Source organism: Coregonus clupeaformis, chromosome 18 (assembly GCF_020615455.1).
Source record: "Coregonus clupeaformis isolate EN_2021a chromosome 18, ASM2061545v1, whole genome shotgun sequence".
Classification (NCBI taxonomy): domain Eukaryota; kingdom Metazoa; phylum Chordata; class Actinopteri; order Salmoniformes; family Salmonidae; genus Coregonus; species Coregonus clupeaformis.
Genome location: NC_059209.1, coordinates 49877980 through 49905138, shown reverse-complemented (window position 1 = coordinate 49905138; position 27159 = coordinate 49877980). Strand labels below are relative to the sequence as shown.

Below are 27159 nucleotides of genomic sequence, written 5' to 3'. Positions count from 1 at the left end.
TGGAGCCGATTTCTTCCAATTTAAGAAATAAGAAGTAGACCTACCTGTTTGACAGACCAAATTAGGCTATTGGCTGCTATCCATAGATTTGTCTTCCAATTCCTCCTCCCACCATGCACTCTTTAAAAAGCTTACCTCCATGTCAGTGAACTGCTTGGTGTGTTAAATTAAAACCAGGACTCAAATTGAGGGGGTATGTGAGAATATGCCATAGGCCTACCTTTTGTTAAAGAAAATGACAAAAAGCATAGTCCTACCCCTGGGTAGTTTAAATGACTAAAATGTTTAAGATTTGAAAGAAAATAAAACGGATCTGATTATAGGAAAGGGATCTATAACGGCGCTTCGGTCCGCGATGCTTTATGCTATTTTAAACTGTAAAATACCCGGGAAAGACGTGACTCCGATTCATATAAGGATATATTTGGTTTGTTTCTATGACATTGAGAGGTTGAGCTACAACCTTCTATAGCCGAGTTGACCAAAAAATGACTTTGCTTGGGAAGTAATCTAATTCTGTCACTATCATTTCTGTAATATAGAATATGTTTTAAACCCAGACAGCTTTTATGGAAACACTTGTGACCCACTGTGCACCGACATCAATTCAACGTCTATTTCACATTGGTTCAATGTAATTTCATTGAAATGACGTGGAAACAACGTTGATTCAACCAGTGTGTGCCCAGTGGGAACCTTCTCTCGTTGGGTTAAGCCATGAAAGAAGAGTAGCAGCAGGTAAAGCTTGCATTTTTCTGTGTAGGTAGGCCTACTCTGTCTTGGGTGGAAAAGTAGGCCATACTTTTGAAAGTACCATGCTTAGATTCATAAAGATGTCTCAGATTAAATGATTTGCAAACAGGGACAGTTCCGTTGCAAACAAGACACTGATTTGGCATTGGAGAAATAAGCATATGATAAGATGAACACAGAGGCCTATCTCTCTGTCCATTCTTAGTCTGTAATTTCAGTAATGTGTGTAGTAAAAAATATTATGCTAAGGTCTCCAGTCATAGCAAAAGATGTAGAATTGCATGAAATGCGTTGATAAAAAGCAACTTTTTCTTACACCCGCAAATACGATGGTAGATTAATGTAATCCCTTCATTATCTTTCCACCCCTACTCTTGTCCATGGTGGTCTGCGAACCCATAACCTTATGGCCCGCAGCCCTGCCCGCTATCAACATTTCTACCTTGTCATGTACAGGACGAAGAACAGTTTCTAAAACTGCATATCTAAGGCTCTGGTCTTTCCTAGAATTAAGGGTAAACGGTAGGCATGTTCTCTGCTATCCACTTTATGTTTTTATTCTTATTTTGGGTATAGGGGAGGGTCAATTTTTTTTTCAAGCATTCAAGGAGGGTTTTGTTAAAATATATTTTGCTGAAGGGAGGGACATCCATTTTTATTTCAGGGAGGTCTGATTTTCTCCAGGTAATCCTTATTATAAATAACGTACACTCCCTAAGTCAATGGGTATGAATACTTTCTGAAGGGACTGTAACTATACGTATTTCGTCTAAGAATGAGGCGCGCTGCTCTAGATAGAAGGTCATTATGGACCATGTGTCAAAGTGTAGCCTGAAATCCAGTCTGTTTGTGCTAACATCACAAGGAGCCAGTCCTCTTTGGCATGACAAAGACTGGCAAGGAGTGGAATGTTAGCACAAACAGACTGGATTTCAGGTTATGTCAAATGGTCCTTGGTTTCAACTGCACTGTGGCTACATCACTTCCCTTTAGGGCAATGTATGGTCATTCCCAGTGATATGTGTTTATATTGTTTATGTGAGGTTCTGCTATCTTATTTATTGTGGCCTGTTTCTCAACGATTAGTGCTGCCTTTCAAGGGAAAGCCTCCTTTAAGCACTTATTACTGCACTAGTGTTTAATATTATTCATACTTTTAAATCATCCAGTGTCAAATTTTAAAATTATGTTTTATAACAGCACCAATAGCAAAACAAATGCCAATGTTTAATGTTAGCACTGCCTTATTATATGAGATGCCATCAGCCAAAACTTCAGTACTTCCTGGGGTGATACTGGGCACTTGTTGATGGTTTGGAACGAAATGGTTTTCATTGTGTACATAGTTACATTATGGTGACAAATGTTTTGTTGTTGAAGAAATACCACTGTGGTAATGTTTCTGTATCACTGCATAGAAAACTTAGAGAAGTTTGTTATGTTTGTATGTTACAACAAAAAACACACCTGTACACAATTGTTTATTTTATTTTATTTCTTTATAAGAAAATAACAATTGTACACTACCGGTCAAAAGTTTTAGAACACCTACTTATTCACGGGTTTTTCTTTATTTTTACTATTTTCTACATTGTAGAATAATAGTGAAGACATCAAAACTATGAAATAACATATATGGAATCATGTAGTAACCAAAAAAGTGTTAAACAAATCAAAATATATTTTATATTTGAGATTCTTCAAATAGCCACCCTTTGCCTTCATGACAGCTTGCACACTATTGGCATTCTCTCAACCAGCTTCATGAGGTATTCACCTGGAATGCATTTCAATTAACAGGTGTGCCTTCTTAAAAGTTAATTTGTGGAATTTCTTTCCTTCCTAATACGTTTGAGCCAATCTGTTGTATTGTAACAAGGTAGGGGGGGAAGACAGAAGATAGCCCTATTTGGTACAAGACCAAGTCCATATTATGGCAAGAACAGCTCAAATAAGCAAAGAGAAATGACAGTCCATCATTACTTTAAGACATGAAGGTCAGTCAATACGGAAAATTTCAAGAACTTTGAAAGTTTTTTCAAGTGCAGTCACAAAAGCCATCAAGCGCTATGATGAAACTGGCTCTCATGAGGACCGCCACAGGAATGGAAGACCCAGAGTTACCTCTGCTGTGGAGGATAAGTTAATCAGAGTTACCAGCCTCAGAAATTGCAGCCCAAATAAATGCTTCACAGAGTTCAAGTAACAGACACATCTCAACATCAACTGTTCAGAGGGGACTGTGTGAATCAGGCATTCATGGTCGATTTGCTGCAAAGAAACCACTACTAAAGGACACCAATAATAAGAAGAGACCTGCTTGGGCCAAGAAACACGAGCAATGGACATTAGACTGGTGGAAATGTGTCTTTTGGTCTGGAGTCCATATTTCAGATTTTTGGTTCCAAACGCTGTGTCTTTGTGAGACGCGGTGTTGATAAAGGGATGATCTCCGCATGTGTATTTCCCACCGTAAAGCATGGAGGAGGAGGTGTTATGGTGTGGGGGTGCTTTGCTGGTGACAATGTCTGTGATTTATTTAGAATTCAAGGCACACTTAACCAGCATGGCTACCACAGCATTCTGCAGCGATACGCCATCCCATCTGGTTTGGGCTTAGTGGGACTATCATTTGTTTTTCAACAGGACAATGACCCAACACACCTCCAGGCTGTGTAAGGGCTATTTTACCAAGAAGGAGAGTGATGGAGTGCTGCATCAGATGACCTGGCCTCCACAATCCCCCGACCTCAACCAAATTGAGATGGTTAGGGATGAGTCGGACCGCAGAGTGAAGGAAAAGCAGCCAACAAGTGCTCAGCATATGTGGGAACTCCTTCAAGACTGTTGGAAAAGCATTCCTCATGAAGCTGGTTGAGAGAATGCCAAGAGTGTGCAAAGCTGTCATCAAGGCAAAGGGTGGCTATTTGAAGAATCTCAAATATAAAATATATTTTTGATTTGTTTAACACTTTTTTGGTTACTACATGATTCCATTTGTGTTATTTCACAGTTTTGTACAATGTAAAACAATTTAAAAATAAAGAAAAACCCTTGAATGAGTAGGTGTTCTAAAACTTTTGACCGGTAGTGTACAGTAAAAATGATTAATAAATCAATAATAAATTATATGCAATGCAATTGTCGGTTATCACGGGTTAAAGGGATAGTTCAGGATTGTGGCAATGAGGCCAGAAGCCTCTCAGGCGGCCTTTGTTTATTTATTTGTGTTAGTTAACCTCTTTAGTTGGCATGCCTTTTGTAGTTTGGTTTTTGTACATATTTATTTTGTCACCATGAACATATTAATAATCTGCTTGGAGTGGCCAACCATGGGAGTCATGACTGAGCTGGACCTAAGGTAAGGTGGCTGTACATTCAACACTTGGTCGCATATGCTTACTTCTCACATTTATGCACACATCAAATCAGATTACAGACTATGTAGCTAGGCCTAAGACCCCTAGATATAACGAGTGCAGCAAAATCAGTAGGCTAGTTATTGGTTTCGTAACAATACCTGAAAAGCGTAGACGGATATGCACAGTGAAATGATTTAAGTCATCCTTATCCCGCCCTCTAAAATCATTGACATGTGGCACCATCTGCATATGGCATCAATGTGTCATAAAATAAATAAATAGTCAACTCAAATTATTGGCACCCTTGATAAAGATTAGCAAAAAAGTACAGTATAAAATAAATAATACAAATACTGAGCTATATTGAATGCTTAAACATGTAAGATAATACAATTTTCAACAATTGCTCAGAGAAATAGTTTTTATTTAACAAGAAATACAAAAAAAATCTAAAAAAGATTGGTGTCAAAATTTGTGTCGCCCCTAAAGATTCTAATAAATTAAATCAAACAAAATTAAATCTGCATTAACATTCTACTTTTTTAAGTTAATCTCAGTTTACCGAACTGTATTGTGGCCTTCCTTCGCTTCCTGTTTCACTGGGATATAAAAATGAGGTAACACGCATGTAAAAACCATTGGTCATCCATGGGGAAAGAGTCCTTACCAAACGGGTCCTTGGGACGTCCAACTCTGATGTCACCCCATTGACGTTGAAATTGAAAATAGTTAAGGTTAAGGGAAGGGATGTCCCAAGGATCCCGGATAGCACTAACCATGGGGAAAGTTAAAGAACTCACAAACAAAAAGAGACGAATGGTTGTTTACCTTCATAAATCCCAAAATGGCATTGGGTACAAACAAATAAAATAAATGAATATACCTTTTACCACTATTTAGGTGCAATAATCAAGAAGTTTAAAATCACGAAGTGGTAAACTTACTGGAAAAGGACGGATGTGTATCTTGTCCCCACGCACAGTGAGGAAGATGGTTCAGGAGGCAAAGGAAAATCCAAGGGCCACAGTTTGAAAATTACAAAACTGGGTATCATCTTGGGGTCACCAAGTCTTCAAATCTACAATTAGACGCCAATAGGCTCTTTGGAAGGGTTACCCAACAAATGTAAACCCCTGGAGTCTGCTAAATGGCAATGGCACTTGGATTGGAAGTGGGTGCTATGGTCAGATGAGATGAAAATAGAAGTCTTTGGCCACGCAAACCAGTGGTGGATTTGCGTCGAAAGATGGATGCATTTGCAGAAAATAACCTCATACCTGCTGTACAATATGGTGGTGAATCTTTGATGTTATGGGGCTGTTTTGCTTCCACTGATTCTGGAGCCCTTGCTAAGGTCAACGGCATCATGAACTCTGCCAAGTACCAGGACATTTTAGCCAAAAACCTGGTTTCTTCTGCCAGGAGGCTGAAACTTGGCCGCAAGTGGATCTTCCAGCAAGACAATGACCCCAAGCACACATCAAAATCCAAATAAATTGTTAATTGACAACAAAATCAACATTTTGCAATGGCCATCTTAGTCTCCGGACATGAACCACATTGAAAAACTGTGGTTTGAAGAGGGCAGTCTATAAGTGCAGACCAAAGGATATCAAGGATCTGGAAAGATTCTGTATTGAGGAATGGTCTAAGCTCCCTCCCAATTGCCTCCCAAGTGCCACAGCGGTCTATGGCACTGCATCGCAGTGCTTGAGGTGTCACTACAGACCCGGGTTTGATAACAGGCTGTGTCGCGACCAGGAGACCCATGAGGTGGAGCACAATTGGCCCAGCGTCGTCCGGGTTAGGGAGGGTTTGGCTGGCCGGGATGTCCTTGTCCCATCGCGCTCTAGCGACTCCTTGTGGCGGGTTAAGCGAGCAGTGTGTCAAGAAGCAGTGCGGCTTGGCAGGTTCATGTTTCGAAGGATGCATGGCTCTCGACCTTCGCCTTTCCCAAGTCTGTACGGGAGTTGCAGCGATGGGACAAGACTGTAACTACCAATTGGATGTCACGAAATTGGGGAGAAAAAGGGGTAAAAAGTTAATAATAAAAAAAAAGATCCCTCCCAATGTGGTCTCCAATCTCATTTAACATTATAGAAATAGGCTCAGTGCCGTTATCCTAGAAAAAGGAGGGTGCACAAAGTATTGAAAACAGAGGTGCAAATAATTTTGTCACCCATCTTTTTTGAGAGAAAAATATATAACTTGTTAAATAAAATCTTTCTCTGAGGAATTGTATAATTGTATAATTTCCCTTTTTTTTTTGCATATAATATAGCTAGCTCAGTATTTGTATTATTTATTTTTATAAATACAGTGCCTTGCAAAAGTATTCATCCCCTTTGGCGTTTTTCCTATTTTGTTGCATTACAACCTGTAATTTAAATGGATTTTTATCTGGATTTCATGTAATGGACATACACAAAATAGTCCAAATTGGTGAAGTGAAATGAAAAAAAGAACTTGTTTCAAAAAATTCTAAAGAATAAATAACGGAAAAGTGGTGCGTGCGTATATATTCACCCCCTTTGCTATGAAGCCCCTAAATAAGATCTGGTGCAACCAATTAACTTCAGAAGTCACATAATTAGTTAAATAAAGTCCACCTGTGTACAATCTAAGTGTCACATGATCTCAGTATATATACACACCTGTTCTGAAAGGCCCCAGAGTCTGCAACACCACTAAGCAAGGGGCACCACCATGCAAGCGGCACCATGAATACCAAGGAGCTCTCCAAACAGGTCAGGGACAAAGTCGCGGCGAAATACAGATCAGGGTTGGGTTATAAAAAAATATCAGAAACTTTTAACATCCCACGGAGCACCATTAAATCCATTATTACAAAATGGAAAGAATATGGCACCACAACAAACCTGCCAAGAGAGGGCCGCCCACCAAAACTCACAGACCAGGCAAGGAGGGCATTAATCAGAGAGGCAACAAAGAGACTAACCCTGAAGGAGCTGCAAAGCTCCAGAGCGGAGATTGGAGTATCTGTCCATAGGACCACTTTAAGCCGTACACTCCACAGAGCTGGGCTTTACGGAAGAGTGGCCAGAAAAAAGCCATTGCTTAAAGAAAAAAATAAGCAAACACATTTGGTGTTCGCCAAAAGGCATGTGGGAGACTCCCCAAACATATGAAAGGTGGTACTCAGGTCAGATGAGACAACAATTGAGCTTTTTGGCCATCAAGGAAAACACTATGTCTGGCGCAAACCCAACACCTCTCATCACCCCAAGAACACCATCCCTGCAGTGAAGCATGGTGGTGGCAGCATCATGCTGTGGGGATGTTTTCATCGGCAGGGACTGGGAAACTGGTCAGAATTGAAAGAATGATAGATGGCGCTAAATACAGGGAAATTCTTGAGGGAAACCTGTTTCAGTCTTCTAGAGATTTGAGACTGGGACGGAGGTTCACCTTCCTGCAGGACAATGACCCTAAGCATACTGCTAAAGCAACACTTGAGTGGTTTAAGGGTAAACATTTAAATGTCTTGGAATGGCCTAGTCAAAGCTCAGACCTCAATCCAATTGAGAATCTGTGGTATGACTTAAAGATTGCTGTACACCAGCGGAACCCATCCAATTTGAAGGAGTTGGAGCAGATTTGCCTTGAAGAATGGGCAAAAATCCCAGTGGCTAGATGTGCCAAGCTAATAGAGACATACCCCAAGAGACATACCCCAGCTGTAATTTCTGCAAAAGGTGGTTCTACAAAGTATTGACTTTGGGGGAGTGAATAGTTATGCACGCTCAAGTTTTCTGTTTTGTCTTATTTCTTGTTTGTTTCAGAATATATATTTTTTGCATCTTCAAAGTGGTAGACATGTTGTGTAAATGAAATCATACAAACCCCCCCCAAAAAACCCTGTGTATATTATTTTTAAAAGAATATTTTTTAAATAATTTGCATACATGGAGGGATCGAGAAATCTGGTCACAATTATTTTTTTTTTAACCTTTATTTAACTAGGCAAGTCAGTTAAGAACAAATTCTTATTTACAATGACGGCCTACACCGGCCAAACCCATACGACACTGGGCCGGGTTGTGCGCCGCCCTATGGGACTCCCAATCACGGCCGGTTGTGATACAGGAGGGCTTCTTAAAGAAAAACTAACAGGTCTGTGAGAGCCGGAATTCTTACTGGTTTGTAGGTGATCAAATACTTATGTCATGCAATAAAATGCAAATTAATTAGTTAAAAATCATACAATGTGATTTTCTGGATTTTTAGTTTAGATTCCGCCTCTCACAGTTGAAGTGTACCTATCATAAAAATTACAGATCTCTACATGCTTTGTAAGTAGGAAAACCTGCAAAATCAGCAGTGTATCAAATACTTGTTCTCCCCACTGTATATGGGTACAGTATGTGGTAGTCCATGCGTGTGCCTCTGCCTCGCTCGGTACTCAACTCCTCTGCTTGGGTCCATGGTGATCTTGAATGGTCTTGATCTGGTGTGGACAGTAAGTCACTACTAGTAGAATAAAGGAGCCGCAAGTAGTCGCGAGATGGATGGGTGGTTCTTCACTCCCTCAACAAACTCCTCCAGAGACACTTTACCTGAAGAACACAAGAATTACAAAGACCGTTAGAGGCAGTTGGTGACAGTTGTTGGTAATTGGTGGACAGACAGACAGTAGGATGGAAACAGGGAGGTAGTGGATAAGGGCTGATGGAGGATTGGGCTGAATTCAGTTTTTAAATCAGTTAAAAAAGTGAATTGAAATAGATTAATTGATTTAAGCCAGAGACTGAAGACAGGGAAGTATGGGTGGTAGCTAGGTGCTCACCATCACAGTTTGTGTCCATCTTTCTGAAGATCATGTTTGTTGATTTCTCAGGTGTGGACTCATCCTTTGGCATCTTCATCACAGAGGAACCGATCTTGTAGATTGCCTGGAGACAGAGATAGAGAGAGGGGGTATGAGAAACCAATATCCACATTATCTTTTATAACCTATTGATATCAGTGATGTAGTAGTAAGAAAAATAATTGGGTAAACACAACGCTCTCTGGGCAGCTCTGTCTGATTACACTCAGTCCTCTTTTTCTAGGATAAATGCCCAGTCCAATACAGCGTCCCTCTGAGTTAGTGAGAGGATAGGAGTCACTGTATACCTCTGTCTGTCTCTCACTCATAGTTGACTTTATAGGACTAATGGATATTACGTGATAGTAGTCATTGTTAGTAGATAGTAGATTACGCGACAGTAGTTTTAGTAGTTAGTAGATTACGTGATAGTAAGTGACATTAATTGATATTGAGTGACTATGCCTACTGATGACAGAGGCATCGAACAACACTGCTGTGGCCCGTTCACCAGCTTCCCAAACCAGTCTCAGAGACACCAATTACTGCAGGTCTGTGTGCTGCTGTTGTAATGTAAACATCTACAAGTTGTTAAAGTGCTTTAGTCAGCATGGAGCAGTGGAGCAGCCGGCCGTTTCCAACTGCTGGTGACCGCCTGTCTCCCTGTGGGACTGAAGCAGCAGCAACAGGGAACGCTATGTGGGTGCTGCCCAAATGACACACTATTCCCTTTATAGTGCACTAGTTTTGACCAGGACCCAAAGTAGTGCACTATATAGGGAATAGGGTGCCATTTGGGATACACTCTGACAGCAAGGGGAAACTGTGAGATAAGGCAGCCATTATGGTGCTCAGCTAGAGGAAACTGTGGGACCAGGCAGCGTTTATGGTCCTCAGCTCACTAAAAGGCTGATGGGTGATTTATTTAAGGGCCAGATGACTTTGACCCTCCAGTTTATAAGCTTCCTGTATTAACTAACAGCTGTGTGAGAGACAGTGGGATTCATAGCTCATTTGAATACACACAAGAATAGACAGACATAAAGAGACAAAAAGACAGCGAGACAGAGACAGATAAACACACCTGCACAACCTCCAATATCTCTGCCTTGCTGATGTATCCATTCCTGTCCAGGTTGTACATGCTGAAGGCCCACTTGAGCTGCTGGTCCAGCTGCCCGCGAGACGTTGACGCTCAGTCAGAGCGATGATGAACTCCCTGAAGTCTATGGTCCCATGCCTGTTGGTGTCTAAGGTGTGGAAGACGTACTCCAAGAAACTTGGAGGTGTCTCCGTAGGGGAATAAAGTTCCGTAGATCTTCTTGAACTCATCCATGGAGATGGCTCTGCTGGGGCAGCCCCACAGGAAGCCATTATACCACTCCTGGATTTCATGCTTGGTGAAGTTTGTGGTCTCCAGCAGGTCCTGCATCATCTCTGGGCCACCAAGTTTGCTGTTCTGTTTCCTCATTTTAGATGTTTTAGTGGTTTTAGCTGTGGAGCGAGAAAAAATTTAGAATGATTAGTTGTAAATTCAGCTTCTCAACTGAGCTTGTTCAATGGGTCAGAGAGAAAGTGACAGACATAAGGAGAGGGAGAAGCAGTAATAGACAAAGATGGAGGGAGACCGAGACCAACGTAGAGAGAGGTGGGAAGGTGAGTTATAAGTCAGTGGTAAGCTGTCTGAGTATGCAGTCAGGCACAGCTTGGCTTCACAAAGCTCACCCTGATGAGTCACTCTCCTCTATAAGACAATGCAAGTGGTGCTACATTGACCCACCACAATGAATAACCATCAGTGACCAGCTGATCTGACCATGTAGAGTTGAGCAGTTGTATAGGTGTGTAAGGAAAGTGTGGTTGTACAGGTATATGTGTAAGGAAAGTGGTGGTTTGATTAACTTGGGCTACCAGGAATCTCATAGTACGATAAGAAAGAGTATCCCATTGGTCTTATGTGTTACAGGAAGTAGTGTTGGTTTTTCCCAAAAAGTGTGTTCTGTCCAAGGCAGCAGCTACTCTTCTTGGATCCAGCTAAAATTAAGGCAGTAATATACATTATAATCCAAATTTTAAAAACATTAAAATACATTTTACAACAAAATGTACAACACATTAAGTGTGTGCCCTCCGGCCACTACAACACACATTCCAGGTGTACATGTGTGTATAGTGTGTATGTTATGTGTGTTTATATGTGCGTGTTTGTACCTGTGTGAGTGACTCTTCACAGTCCTCGCTGTTCCATAAGGTGTATTTTTCTGTTTTTTTAAATCTGATTTTACTGCTTGCGTGAGTTACTTGATGTGGAATAGAGTTCCATGTAGCCATGGCTCTATGTAGTACTGTGCGCCTCCCATTGTCTGTTCTGGACTTGGGGACTGTGAAGAGACCTCTGGTGGCATGTATTGTGGGGTAGGGTATGGATGGGTGTCCGAGCGGTGCGCTAATAGTTTAAAACAGACACCTCGGTGCATTCAACATGTCAATACTTCTTACAAAAACAAGTAGTGATGAAGTCAATCTCTCCTCTACTTTAAGCCATGAGAGATTGACATGCATATTATTAATGTTAGCTGTATGTGTACATTTCAGAGCCAGCCATGATGCCCTGTTCTGGGCCAGTTGTAATTTCCCTAAGTCCCTCTTTGTGCCTTGTTATTGTCATTAAGAAGGCAGAACTTTATTATGGACAGACCTCTCCCCATTTTAGCTACTGTTGCATCAATATGTTTTGACCATAACAGTTTACGATCCAGGGTTACTCCAAGCAGTTTAGTCTCCTCAACTTGCTCAATTTCCACATTATACATTACAAGATTTAGGGTTTACTGAATGATTTGTCCCAAATACAATGCTTTTAGTTTTTGAAATATTTAGGACTAATTTATTTCTTGCCACCCATTCTGAAACTGACTGTGGCTTATTGTTAAGTGTTGCAGTGATTTCACTCGCTGTAGTAGCTTATGTGTATAGTGTTGTGTCATCCGCATACATAGACACACAGGCTTTACGCAGAGCCAGTGGCAGGTCATTAGTTAAGATTGAAAAAAGTAAGGGGCCTAGACAGCTGCCCTGGGAAATGCCTGATTCTACCTGGATTATGTTGGAGAGGCTACCATTAAAGAAAACACTCTGTGTTCTGTTAGACATGTAACTCTCAATCCACAATATAGCAGGGGGTGTAAAGCCATAACAAACAGTAAATGTTTTTCCAGCAGCATACTACAGTATAATCGATCATGTCAAAACCTGCACTGAAGTCTAACAAAACAGCTCCCAATCTTTTTATTATCAATTTCTCTCAGCCAATCATCCGTCATTTGTGTTAGTGCCGTGCATGTTGAATGCCCTTCCCTATAAGCATGCTGAAAGTCTGTTGTTCATTTGTTTACTGTAAAATAGCATTGTATCTGGTCAAACACAATTTTTTCCAAAAGTTTACTAAGGGTTGGTAACAGGCTGATTGGTCAGCTATTTGAGCCAGTAAAGGGTGCTTTACTATTCTTGGGTAACGGAATGACTGTAGCGGAATGCTGTATCTCATCAAATTATCCTATGGACATTTGCACTTAATGAATACGTTTTTATCTAAGGCTGTCTGTAGGTTACTGGTAGTTTCCTTAGCGCTGCAATTTTCCTCCTTAACTGTGACTGAATTTCTGCATTGAGAGTAGCATTGGCCTGATGTGTCCCAGCGGATTAAACATGTCCCTTACTTTGATCCTGCAGTACACAAATATCCTCTAGTACACTAAACTTTGTAATAATATAATAATAATAATAATAATAATAATAATAATATAATAATATCAATTTGTCTTGGCCATTTTGTAAAAATCCAGAAAATCACATTGTATGATTTTTAAGTAATTAATTTGCATTTTATTGCATGACATAAGTATTTGATCACCTACTAACCAGTAAGAATTCCGGCTCTCACAGACCTGTTAGTTTTTCTTTAAGAAGCCCTCCTGTTCTCCACTCATTACCTGTATTAACTGCACCTGTTTGAACTCGTTACCTGTATAAAAGACACCTGTTCACACACTCAATCAATCAGACTCCAACCTCTCCACAATGGCCAAGACCAGAGAGCTGTGTAAGGACATCAGGGATAAAATTGTAGACCTGCACATGGCTGGGATGGGCTACAGGACAATAGGCAAGCAGCTTGGTGAGAAGGCAACAACTGTTGGCGCAATTATTAGAAAATGGAAGAAGTTCAAGATGACGGTCAATCACTCTCGGTCTGGGGCTCCATGCAAGATCTCACCTCGTGGGGCATCAATGATCATGAGGAAGGTGAGGGATCAGCCCAGAACTACACGGCAGGACCTGGTCAATGACCTGAAGAGAGCTGGGACCACAGTCTCAAAGAAAACCATTAGTAACACACTACGCCGTCATGGATTAAAATCCTGCAGCGCACGCAAGGTCCCTTTGCTTAAGCCAGCGCATGTCCAGGCCCGTCTGAAGTTTGCCAATGACCATCTGGATGATCCAGAGGAGGAATGGGAGAAGGTCATGTGGTCTGATGAGACAAAAATAGAGCTTTTTGGTCTAAACTCCACTCGCCGTGTTTGGAGGAAGAAGAAGGATGAGTACAACCCCAAGAACACCATCCCAACTGTGAAGCATGGAGGTGGAAACATCATTCTTTGGGGATGCTTTTCTGCAAAGGGGACAGGATGACTGCACCGTATTGAGGGGAGGATGGATGGGGCCATGTATCGCGAGATCTTGGCCAAGAACCTCCTTCCCTCAGTAAGATCATTGAAGATGGGTCGTGGCTGGGTCTTCCAGCATGACAACGACCCGAAACACACAGCCAGGGAAACTAAGGAGTGGCTCCGTAAGAAGCATCTCAAGGTCCTGGAGTGGCCTAGCCAGTCTCCAGACCTGAACCCAATAGAAAATCTTTGGAGGGAGTTGAAAGTCCGTGTTGCCCAGCGACAGCCCCAAAACATCACTGCTCTAGAGGAGATCTGCATGGAGGAATGGGCCAAAATACCAGCAACAGTGTGTGAAAACCTTGTGAAGACTTACAGAAAACGTTTGACCTGTGTCATTGCCAACAAAGGGTATATAACAAAGTATTGAGAAACTTTTGTTATTGACCAAATACTTATTTTCCACCATAATTTGCAAACAAATTCATTAAAAATCCTACAATGTGATTTTCTGGATTTTTTCCCCTCATTTTGTCTGTCATAGTTGACGTGTACCTATAATGAAAATTACAGGCCTCTCATCTTAAGTGGGAGAACTTGCACAATTGGTGGCTGACTAAATACTTTTTTCCCCCCACTGTAATTATTTAACTTATGGATCAAGCCTTAGCAGTCATTCTGATCTCGTTCCCAATGATCAGTGCTTTAGTTTTTTATGCTACTGTCCAGCAGTTCTGAATTTACGATGAACCAGACTGTCCCACGTTTTTCTGTGCAATAGTCTTTTGATTTGTGTGTGTGTACTAGGCTATTTGATTTAATTTATATATGTTACAGCACTTTGGTTTCACTAACAAATATGTTGAAATAAAACTTGTTCCAGGAATCAGGCAGAACTCATTTATCAGCAATAAGAGTTTATTCAAGCAATTGCAGGGAAAAGTACTATTCAACTCAAGCATTTACATAGCATTAGACTAACAAAACCATTTTGCCATTATTATTACAAATAGAAGATCACTTCTCACAATGGTGCTCGTTTAGTAAAGTTAGATCAAAGCTGAATCAATGTCTTGCAAGATCACAATGATAATTTGCATTTTACATAACAGAACCGACTTATAATACCATAGCATAGTAAGGCCTATAACGTTACACCAAAAACAACACCTCATCTCTAACAAGATTTTAGGCTGGTTAGCTGAAGCTGAATAGTCTTTTTTTCCCTCATGCGCCAAAACTCAACAGAGCCACTAGGCAGGATATATGCTTTGATTTAAACAAAATACAAAAAAGGCTAATAGTTTGTTAACGCCATCTGCTCCAATTCGCTCACGAAACAGTAATTCAAGAAGATCTAAATGCATATTCCCATTAAACTAATTGAGATCAATCAAATGATTGGCTTGGAGATGCAGTTTGGACGTTTAACCGGTAAAACATTAAGAATTTTCATTCCCGATTAACAGTGATGGCCTATTTTGAAATTAGGTAGCCTATGCCTACCTTGGTGTTTGAGGGTATTAAAATATATATATATTTAGACAATTTATGTGGGTATAGGCAGACGTTGCAATTGGATGATAGATTTTATGCATATTCTATAATTATAGGCTATTCAATTGGCTACATCTGTCGGTAAAAACGTAAGAGGAAATTATGACGTCATTTAAAATTTTTTGTTGTGGTCCATCACCTAAAAAAACAAAGATCGCACTACTCTAAAAATTAGGGGTTCAACAAAGGTTCTTCTAAGATCCTCAAAGTTCTTCAAAGAACCTTAGGGTTCTTGGCACTGAAAATTGCCCCCAAAAGGTTATTCCAAGAACTCCATAGGAGGTGGGGTTAATCGAGGAACCTCCTTAGTTGGTGGGGGTTCTTGCAAGAACCTAACTGCCCAACTGAAACATTTGGATTTGAATTTGAAAGGACAGCAGGTGCAGGCACTGAACTGAAAAATGTAAAGATCTCCTCAATTTAAGGTAAGGTTTGTCCCTTATATGATCTAAATTGATATTGTTTTATGATGAAACCATCTACCTTTTCATATTTGTGCAAATCTTTCTAAAACAGAAAATGGGCACAATTCAATGGATATCAATCAACAAAGAGGTAAGAACATGTAGGCTATAAGAATATGTTGAAGGCTAGCTGTATTGGGTGCAGATGACTGAACTGCTCACTTTTGTGTCTGTGTCTGCAGGTATACAGAGGAGGAGCCATGCAAAGGTATGTCAATTGGTATTGGTATGTTATGCAGATCACATGTACAATCTTCCTCCCTTACCTCTTCAATGAAAATCCCATAGGCCTCTACATTATGGACAAGGTATGTGTATGAAAAATATTATCAAAACCGTTTTTTTTTTTTCATTCACATTCACCACAAAAACCAAGGTATGAATACTGTCTTGTGCATGTTTTGTTAAACATCGGTATAATTACTATTTTTTGGATTCACAGACTTCACCCGCCCTACACCTCTGATGTATATAACAGGAAACCTGTTCGATCACCATGCACTGCAAAAATCATTCTGGCTATAGATTTGGAGAACATCAACACATTAACATCAACACGCCAGAGGATATACCCATTGGACTTGGGGCTCTGCTGGGAGTATCTCATATTTAGATTTGTATTCTGCTTTGCCACTAAAACCATAATAAACACTGACAACTAAAATATTGTGCTATTGTTATGCGTATTAATATAAATAATAATAGGGGAGGGGGTAGTTAAACATTTTTTACCCCAAAAGGTTCTTCTAAAGGTTGTTAGAGGAGCCATTAAAAAGGGTTATTCAAAGAACGTATAGGGGTTCCCCCACAGTTTCAAGTTGAAGAAGCCCTAAAGATATCTCCAGGAACCTTTTATTTTTGAAAGTGTACACCACTGGCTATATTGTAAAAATTAATGAAAACAAAAATGTGCTTTTTGGTCTTCATTTAAAGTTAGGCATAAGGTTAGCAGTGTGGTTTGGGATAGGTTTAAAATGTGATTTTAAATCGAGAAATAGGCGGGGTTTATGACTTTGTGGCTGTGTTAACTAGTGACGACCCTCTGAGGTTTACAGATCTGTTGAACATACAGTAGTTCCAACTGTACATTCAATTCCCCTCATCCTTTTAAAGTTATTGCATGGAAAAGATAATGTGTAACAAATTAGGAATTAGAATACTAATAATAGAAATTCAACATGATCTCTATGGTAACAACATTCAGGTAGAGAAAATACCTAATTATCAAATTAGTTCTATGTTTTTATTTTAAAAGTAACTTATTTTTACTCAGAGTACTTTTTAAATGAACTACTTTTTACTTTTACTTGAGTAGTTTTTTACAACAGTAGTTTTACTTTCTACAGTACTTAACTCTTTTGAGTCAGCTAGATCTAAATTCACCTTAAGACTTGAGTAAAGCACATGTGCAACACCAGTGATGAGGTTGTGGTTGGCAAACTCCAGGATTAGGAGCAGGATAGGGTACTCGCTCTGTCTCTTCCACAGGGTTGAGTCATCACTCAGACCCATCCAGTGGAGCAGCAGTGTTCGCATTGCCTCTGGAAAAAGCTCTGAGGCTAGTTCCTCTGCAGGTGGCAGATCTGTGATTCGCTCTATGTGCCGCACCTTGAAGCACTCTACCTGCTGGCTGATACTACTGTTGGCTGCATGGAACTGCTGGCCAAGCCAGCAGCCTATGGAGTGAAGCAGGTGGCTGGAGTACACAGAGCCCCATTTCCGAGCCTCTAGCAGAGCTAGTACAGTGTCTGCCACATCCCCCTCCTCCAGTGGCCTGCTCACACAGCGCTCAATGCTCTCCAACAGAAGCAGGATGGTCTCCTGCTGGTCGGTCCCCAGCTGTTTCTCAGAGCTCAGCTTTGCCTCCAAGCCCTGCAGTTTTTGACTTAAGATGGAGGGACATAGATGGACTGGCTGTGCTGGCATACTCTCATTTGGCAGAAAGCAGTAATCATGGTCTGCTGAAGTGTCACCTGAAGGGCCTGTGTCAGCCTCAGGAATTTCCACAGATTGAGATGGGTAACCTTGGGGATTCCGGGACATCAGTTTGAGCTTTAGGTCTTGGTCGTACATCTCCACAACGATCTGGGGTGGCGGAGGATCCAGCTGAACACTCAGGTTGTAGTTCATCTTTAGTGGGATGTCATTTAGGCGGGACTTCCATACCTCCTAGAGTATGAGTGACCATTAAGTATCAGTACATTGTTGGCCTACTTCAAGTATTCATCAGGTTAAATAAAATTGGCCCCTTTTAACTGGATGACATTGCAATTGTAGGTTGTAGCCTCTATGGGTGGATTTGTTGTATAACTAGGAGTCTGAAATGTTACCTGAAAGTTCTCCAACACAGAAAGCTGCTCTTGTTTACTATACATTTCAAAGGCCACTCGAAAAACACCTTGGATGCTGTAGAACCACAGGCAATTGTTGGCAGTGGGTACCCTCAGGCCATGGACTCTAAATGCTGTGGATTGCAAACAAGATATGATATCCATAAACCATGCAACTTGCTTTATGATGTTCTGTATCTGGGGATCAAAACTTACCTGAGGAGAAATGTAGTTTAGTTGCCAATCCTTTCTTTGCAAACTTTGCATGATATCTGGGATGGTTCTCTGTGCGGATATCAGTGTTTGAGAAGAGATCAGCCCCTAAAAAGAGAGGAACCATTGGTCCCTAAAGAAGAGCAAAAATAATACGGCCTGAAGTCTCAATTTTAAAATGTACTGAGAGATAGCTGATGCAGCCTCTTCGCTCGCTAGCTAACGTTATGCAGCCATGCAACTCACCTCGACAGGACAGCTCGTTACTTTGAAAGAGCTTCTATTTGACAAGTATATAAAGCGAATTTTCAGCTTGCCACCATCCCAAAGCGGTAACTGGATAGTTGTGTATGTTGACATTATAAACCAGAAAGTTAGTTACAGCAATTGAACAACAATGTAATATTTATTATGCAGGTCCTCTCATGCGTTGGATGTTGATGACGACAACAGAGAAATGTTGGCGAAAGAAGGAAACGTCCTGAACATGTGACATAAAACAACCAATCAACGCTCTTGCGGGAGTACGTTACGCAACAGAGCGAAGATGGCGGAGGTAGATTTTGGTGACAGTGAGCTCTTTGAACAATTGGGAGAGAATATTCCTGCTGCTACTCACGTTCGGTTCACGGAGGAAGAGGAGGATGGAGAAGAATGCTCTGAGCTCAAGGGAAGATTGGGGGAGTGTGAGGAGACAGTACGGAGTTTGATAGAAGAGAATATCCTTGTGTGTGTGTGAGAAGCTAGCACTAGCAGGTGCTCGCTAGCTAGGCACCGTCATGGGTTGTGATTAGAACAGCTACGACCAGAAGTGACTTCGACGCAGGTTAGCTAGATTGTACGCAACAGGTTAGGAGAATTAGGTTAAGAAAAAGGTAATGCCTCGTTAAAGACAACTGGGAACTCGATAGAAAAAAAAAACGAGCGCCAACTGAAATCGTTTTGAACGGTCATCCAACTCAGAATTTCAAGTCGGGAACTTGGGCGTCTTTCTAGAGCAGCGTTTCCCAAACTCTGTCTTGGGGCCCCCCGAGTGCACATTTTAGTTTTTGCACTAGTACTACACAGCTGATTCAGATAACCAACTAATCATCAAGCATTGATTTTAAAGATGCACTATGCAGAAATGGCTCCACCATTTCCTGGTAGCAGAAATTCTAATAGTTGTAATTTGAGTTTAACAAAACAAGCAAGTACAGTATAGAGAATCATTGTACCATCTAAATCCCTATGAAATATATTTCCCATAACCCAAAATATTGTATTTTCAGCTGTTTGAAGCTGGTGTACAAAACCAAAAGTGAGACGCAAAAATGAAACTTAAGACCGGGAAGCATAGTAGTTCATAGAACCGATCTACCGCTTAGACTTGCGTTCAATATGAATGACAGATCTGTAACACATTTCTATGTGAATTTGGTGGGGTTGCCCAAAAAGTTACATTTTGCATCTTGAAAGCTATGTAGTGTTAGGGCAAAAAACAAAACCTGTTCTACAGCTTCAACCTGAAGTTAGCTGATGTCATGATTTGACTGCGTTTTTGCAGAGTTCCTATTTGTCTTTAAAGCACCATTAGGAGGATAGGCTAAAATGCTCTCTTAAATAGAGCCCCACGGTGGAGGTGTCAAATAGCCTCGTTATGTAATTTTGTTACTTTTTATTTTATTTTTTACTTAAGTTTATTTAGTCTATTTTCTTGAACTGCATTGTTGGTTAAGGGCTTGTAAGTAAGCAGTTCACGATAAGGTTGTATACACATGTTGTATTCTGCGCATGTGACATTTGATAATACCCATAAAACCTAGCGGTCAAACAGGGAAATGGTTCCAATCGTTTTTCCACCATTCATTTTTCCCATAGGGGATTTAGAAACACTTAAAATAAGGGCTGTGTTTCGTGTAGACTTACCCTGGCATGACGTTTTGATAAACATGTAAATATGTCTTGACAAGGTGACTTATCAATATATTCGGCTCTATTTACTCAGATTCGAAAATGCTAATTAGCATCAAAGTAGACATTATACAAGACTACAAATCCCTGCAACTCCAGCACGTCATCTCTAGCTGACACCTTTGCTAACAGGTATTGTGTCAATTTAAAGCTTGCACAAGACGGTTCACAGAATTGTCAATTTAAAGACATTTAGCCAATTTATTCATTCAATTTATTCAAATTTAGCAAACAGTTAATCCAGAGATTCTTACCTTTGCCTTGATTCGGCAGTCTCGTCCAAATCATGGCATTTGTAGTTTTTCATGATAGCCACATTAGCAGCTGATAAGCATTTCATTTTTGGCGTGTAAATACAGGTTAATATATTGATAAATGTCCCCTTGTCCTAGAGAGATTTACAGTTATCAAAACATCACGCCATGGTAAGCCTACACGAAACACATTTTATTTTAAGTTTTTCTAATATCCCATATGGGGGAAAAATGAATGGTAGAAAAACAATTGGAACCATTTCCTTGTTTGACCGCTAGGTTTTATGGGTATTATGACTCATACTGTGGTACTCTATTGGTCTGTGGCCTAACGTTAGCTAGTGATCTAGCTAGAAATCAAGAAAATTGATTGGATGTCATTGATTGGACGTGCCCCTTGACAGCATTTCAGCTCACTACCTTGCAAACCTTTGGTCATTGCAGCTAAATACCATACTAGCTAGAACCCATGCAAAAAGTAATGTTTTTGTCCTGCTATCTGTCAAGCCATAGTAACTCCCAAGTCTGGTGGAGTGAATGGTAGCCAAAAACTGTTACATTTGGTCACACTCTTCAATGAAGCACTGCAGATTTTATGTACATAGCTAGAAGTAATCACTTTCCATTCATCCAATTATAAATATCTTGGGGTTAGGACTGAATAACCTTTTCCAAACTAACATTAGCAGACTGACTTAACTTGCTTGATGTCTAGCTATGTTGTTTTTATAAGTACCTCTTTCTTTAACCTATTGTCCACACCAAGAGTTGAAGAGAAAATTGAAAGTGTTGACAAGGCCAAGGTAAGTTATTGATACGCTACTCACTAGACTAGAGGCATTTCTACAGTAATGTCCTCATTCATATGTTTTTCTTCCAGTGGCATTAATGTTGAAAACATCAAGATTGATGGTCCTCTTCTACAGATCCTTTTCGCAAACAATAACATCTCAAAGTAGGTATTTTTTTTTGGTTTCTTAGAATCATAATTGGATAAATTTACTAACTTGATTATATGAAAATTTGGGTATTAACATTTGAACTGTTAATCTTATTTTCCCAGGCAATGCCGTCAAGAAATCGAAGACTCCATCTGTAGTATTGTTCAGAAACATCAGCAGCAGGGAGAAGCTGAAAATGGAAATCCCTCCAGCAATGTCAACCCTCAGGTACATTTCCGGATTTGGTGAAGGTCCTCAAGCTTCAAAGAAGGAACAATTGATTACAGTTAAAATATTTTACATCTCTGTTTTCTTCCCCATGCAGTCTTCAAGTTTCATTATGGAAGAAGATCAGAAGACCAAGACCTCCTGTGGAATCAGAAAGATTAAGGAGGCCTTCAGTGTGAGTTCTTTTTGGGAATGGGGACAATCTAGGTGTCCAGACCATGCTTTGTGAAATGCACCATTTGCATTTGTTTGTCTGGATATAATATTTTTCTCTCTCTTTTCACAGATGGTGGGAAGTGTCCTGTATTTCACCAGTTTCTGTCTGGACAAACTTGGACAGCCCCTGCTAAATGATAACCCCCAGCAGACAGAAGGATGGGAGGTTCCAAAGTATCCTCAACACTGCTTTCTCTGCCCTCTGTGGACAGCCCTCTGTCCTTCACTCCCGTCTTCAACCCTTTTCAACAATGACACATTTCATTGTAGAGTCCAGCTTTGATTGTTGGAGAACATCAACTGGAGAGGAATCTCACAGTTGCCACTCTTTGAACCTTGAACCATTATCTTCCTTGTCGTTCATTGTGTGTGTATGAATGTATGTGGGAGTCGGTTTTGTTACCCAATTTGAAACTACAGTTGTCATTCATTGAGTTTCTGAATTGTTGCAAAGATATAAGCAGGTCTTCAGCCAGGTCATCGCCTTAGATGGACAAGAAGTACAGATGAAAGAGAAAAGGTATAGCAGACATTCATATGATTTTTCTTTTTATGCAAGAAATATCTGTAAATCATCATGACAATATCTTATTGTGCCATTTGTGCCCACACTACAGAGCTAAGCCTTGTTGTTTCAACTGTGGGTTGGATGGTCATCAACTTCGAGACTGTCCTCAGGTAAGCCTTGAAAAACGTTTGACTTTAATGTGCATCATGTAACAGGAAGGTTGCTCACTTACTATGGTCAGACAGAAGAGCTTAAACCCAGGTTTGACATGTGATCAACAGCTCTGTTCATGTTTTCTCCTTTAGCCAAAGGACATGGCCAGAATCAACGAGAAACGGAAGGAGTTTTCTCAGGGTAACCAGGGCAACCTGAGCAATCAGCGTTACCATGCTGAGGAAGTGGAGGAGCGATTTGCCAAATACAAACCTGGAATCATAAGGCAAGGCACATTGAAAATGTCTGATGGCCTTGACACAATAAGATGACAATTTGTTTTTAGTTGTTATTGCATGGCCAAAGTGAAATTGTTGTAGAGCTGAGGTTTTTGATATCCCAAATATCTTACCCATTGTGGTTTGTGTTTTCTCTCATTGAGCAGTGAGGAGCTGCTGTCTGCGCTGGGAGTTGATATGAACACCCTACCCCCTCACATCTACCGGATGAGGCAGCTAGGCTACCCACCTGGCTGGCTTAAGGAGGCAGAGATGGAGAACTCCGGTCTCACGCTATACGATGGGAAGGGTAAGATTAATCACTTTAGCAAATATTGGCCTTTCAGTTTTGGTTGAAGCACGGCTCTTTCATGATTCTCATTAATATTGCGCTGCTGTGTTCACTATATATAGTGTCAAGTGATGAAGAACCAACAGAGGACAATGGACAAAAAATCTCCTATGATGTTTCCAAGCTTGTAGATTTCCCAGGCTTCAATATATCTTCACCTCCTAGTGTGAAGGATGTAAGTCTCCTTGAAAGCAGTTTGATATCTTGCCATCATTAGGGTGAAAGCACACAGATCTTTGCACCACTTGTAAACCTTTTCACCCAACATTATTTTTTCCATTACTTTTAGGACTACAGGCTAAACCGCTCCATTCCAATGCAGCATAACCACATGAAGCAGAATTTTGCTGCCTATCTGTCCAACAATTTTCCAATGGTAAGTTTAATATTCTACTTTTTAATCAATTGTTTGCCACTATGTTTGCACACTATAAACTAATATATTTTGCCAATAGCCTGGTGCCAACTGCAATAAGAGACAACATGAATCCAACTCAACTCCCCGGCAGTCGAAGAAAATGAGATCTGATGCCAGGAGTTCAGATATGGACGTTGATTCAGGTAGAGGTGTTATAATTCCAGGTGTCTGAACACAAAGTGAAAACGATGACCAGCAGATTAATACATTCTGCTTTACATAACTTTTCACTGTCATTATGACTGGTTGTCCTGTCTGCAGAAAACAACAGGAAAATACTTTTGAGTCACTTATGTTGTATGTGTGCAATGGCCTTGCTCTGGCAGTGCATAACACTTGTCAGTGTCTGTTTCCAGACCAGGATACTACACCCCACCGACACCGGAGCTCAGACAGCTTCCAGTTCCAGCCCCCGCTGCCCCCTGGCTCACCATCCTTTGGTTCACCCCCTCCCTTACCTCATGGTACTCCGCCAGCCACTCCCACTCCCCCCCCTCTTCCTAAGGGAACACCTCCACCCACGCCCACTAATGGCTCACGGGCCCTGCAGGGACGCACTGTGGGAGGGGGTGAGGAGTCTGTAGGTGGGGAGGAGGAAGAGCTGACACTGGAAGAGCTGGAGGAGCAGCAGAGGCTGATCTGGGCAGCATTGGAAAATGCTGACACCGCCACCAACAGTGACTCTGAGACACCAGCTGTTGGAACACCCCTCCCCAGCTCGCCCAGCATCTCCACACCCGCCCACATCGACACTGAAATGGAGGAAGGTGAGGCTGAAGATTATGAGGAAAAGGAGGGATCTGTGGAGGCTGCCAGCCACAACAGTGATGAGCAGATCAGTGTTGAGCCATCTTCTAGTAAATGTCAGGATGGTAAGGAAGATGCTGAAGATAAAGGCAAGGTGGTCGAAGACAAGAGAAGCTTACTGCAATCACCAGACGAAGAAGAGAGCCCTCCGAGCCCTGAAGCTGCTACAGATAGAGGCAATGTGCTTGCACAGAAGCCCAGCTTGCTGCAAATACCAGCCCAACAAGAGAGCTGTCAGTCGGATCCCTCAGATCAGGATGCTATGGAGGGAGATCTGTCTGACTCTGTGGGGAAGGTAACGGCCGTGCCTCACCGGAGTAGGTTTTCACAGGGCATTATTCCCTTTGAGGACACGCCAGAATTCACAGAGGTTGCTGAGGCCACCGGGACATACCTACGAATCCGAGACTTGCTGAAAGGTTCCCCCCGAAATATGGCAAAAAACAAAAAGTGAGAAAAGACTAGCTTGAATTAAAATCCAGGGATTCTTTTGCATAAACACTTCTTTTTTTTTAACAAGTCTGTGGATTTCATACACTTTACTTTCTATAAGTGTGCCACAGATTGGAGCGGAACAGTTTGGTGACCTCTCATTCAAACTTATTTTTAATGGTTTATTTTTTGTACTAAACTGAATGTATTTTCTGTGTATGAGTTAGCTGGGGTCTAAAGACGCAAGGTTTTTCTTTCAGGAAACCCCATTGCTAGTTTCGGCAGTGTCTGTTTTGACATTCTGAGAATCTTTTTTGTAACAATGGCAACATCCATATTGCTCTTTTAGGTGTAAAGATTTTATAAAATGTTTTTCCTCTTTCTGTTTTTACCATCAATTGATAATTTTTCTATGACATTTTCTCATTGCAGTCTAGGCGCCTCTTCTCATGGTTCAAGTAGCCTCCCATTGGCTACTCTTATCAAATAGGGACATTAATTGTGATGTTAATTTGAAACTCATTGATTTGAATTGTTGAGGTGATTAACTGGATTTTTCCAATTCTATATTGACACAGGAAATGGGTCTCTGCATTCAGAATCTCACTACAGCAATATGGCTATGCATAATATCTCATGTTAATTTTTTTAAGTAACAACCATTGTTGTCAGCATCATAGACATCTCTGCTCTAATTGCTACTACAGAATGGCACTAGAGGGCAGCAACACTTCATTTAACCACCACATTACATTTGACTATTTGTATTTATTAAGGATCCCCATTAGCTACTGCCAAGGCAGCATCTACTCTTCCTGGAGTCCAGCAACATTAAGGCAGTTATATACAATTTAAAATATTACATGACATAACATTTCATAATACTTTTCACAACCCATTAAGTGTGTGTCCTCAGGCCACTACTCTTATCACATATCTACAACACCAAATCCATGTGTACTTGTGTGCAGAGTGCATGTCTTATTGTGTGTGTGTGTTTTCCTCACAGTCCCCGCTGTTCCATAAGGTGTATTTTTATCAGTTTATTTTTTAAAATCAGATTCTACTGCTTGCATCATTTACCTGATGTGGAATAGAGTTCCATGTAGCCATGGCTCTATGTAGTACTGTGCGCCTCCCATAGTCTGTTCTTGACTTTGGGGTTGTGAAGAGACCTTTGGTAGCATGTCTTGTGGGGTATGCATGGGTGTCTGTGCTTTGTGCTAGTAGTTTAAACAGACACCTCGGTGCATTCAGCATGTCAACACTTCTTACAAAAACAAGTAGTGATGAAGTCGATCTCTCCTCCACTTTGAGCCATGAGAGATTTACATACACACATATTATTGTTAGCTCGCCGTGTACATTTAAGGGCCAGTCGTGCTGCCCTGTTCTGAGCCAATTGTAATTTTCAGAGGTCCCTCTTTGTGGCACCTGGCCACACGACTGAACAGTAGTCCAGGTGCGACAAAACTAGGGCCTGTAGGACCTGCCTTGTTGATAGTGTTGTTAAAAACGCAGAGCATCGCTTTATAATGGGCAGACCGCTCCCCATCTTAGCTACTGTTGTATCAACATGTTTTGACCATGACAGTTTACAAGCAATGCAGATGTAGAAGCAAAGCCAGTGGCATGTCATTAGTAAAGATTGAAAAAAGTAAGGGGTCCTAGACAGCTGCCCTGGGGAATTCCTGATTCTACCTGGATTATGTTGGAGAGGCTTCCATTAAATAACCCCCCTCTGTGTTCTGTTAGACAGGTAACTCTTTATCCACAATATAGCAGGGGGTGTAAAGCCATAACACATACGTTTTTCCAGCAGCAGACTATGATCGATTAATGTCAAAAGCTGCAGTGAAGTCTAACAAAACAGCTCCCACAATCTTATCAGTTTCTCTCAGCCAATCATCAGTTATTTGTGTAAATTGAATGTCCTTCCCTATAAGCGTGCTGAAAGTCTGTTGTCAATTTGTTTACTGTAAAATAGCATTGTATCTGGTCAAACACAATTTTTCCCCAAAAAAGTTTACTACGGCTTGGTAACAGGCTGATTGGTTGGCTATTTGAGCCAGTAAAGGGGGTTTACTATTCTTGGGTAGAGGAATTACTGTTGCTTCTCTCCTGGCCTTAGGGCATACACTTTCTAGTAGGCTTAGATTAAAGATGGGGTAATATCGTCCGCTATTATCTTCAGTAGTTTTCCATTCAAGTTGTCAGATCCCGGTGGCTTGTCATTGTTGATAGACATCAACAATGCTTATCTTTCATAATTTGATCAGTTATACCTGGATGTGTAGTGTCAGTGTTTGTTGCTGGCATGTCATGTCTAAGTTTGCTAATCTTGCCAAAGAAAAAATTCATTATTTTAATAATTTCTTTGTTTCATAGTAAAGTTAATTTTTATTCAGTTTAGTCACATGATTTCTCAATTTGCAGTAC

At 40.8% G+C, this 27159-nt stretch overlaps 2 protein-coding genes and 1 pseudogene across 2 annotated transcripts; 1 reads left to right on the top strand and 2 right to left on the bottom strand.

Annotated features, from left to right (window-relative positions):
* Positions 1-8479: 8479 nt before the first annotated feature.
* Positions 8480-10475, bottom strand: LOC121587352 (annotated as a pseudogene).
* Positions 10476-16604: 6129 nt separating this feature from the next.
* Positions 16605-18645, bottom strand: si:ch211-110p13.9 (uncharacterized protein LOC562347 homolog). The gene is made up of 4 exons (XM_041836316.2): positions 18427-18645; positions 18184-18313; positions 17968-18101; positions 16605-17806 (listed from the first exon to the last, which is right to left on the bottom strand). Exons 1-4 carry the CDS (start codon positions 18538-18540, stop codon positions 16928-16930), a joined length of 1257 nt encoding a protein of 418 aa, XP_041692250.1. The 5' UTR covers positions 18541-18645; the 3' UTR covers positions 16605-16927.
* Positions 18646-18690: 45 nt separating this feature from the next.
* On the top strand, positions 18691-25101 carry LOC121530928 (zinc finger CCHC domain-containing protein 8). Its single transcript, XM_041836315.2, has 14 exons — positions 18691-18899; positions 21148-21190; positions 21268-21342; positions 21451-21556; positions 21654-21731; positions 21843-21946; positions 22227-22292; positions 22390-22450; positions 22586-22719; positions 22879-23021; positions 23126-23238; positions 23353-23439; positions 23519-23624; positions 23838-25101. The coding sequence occupies exons 1-14, from the start codon at positions 18728-18730 to the stop codon at positions 24740-24742; spliced, it is 2193 nt and encodes a 730-aa protein (XP_041692249.1). The 5' UTR covers positions 18691-18727; the 3' UTR covers positions 24743-25101.
* The last annotated feature ends 2058 nt before the right edge of the window (positions 25102-27159 follow it).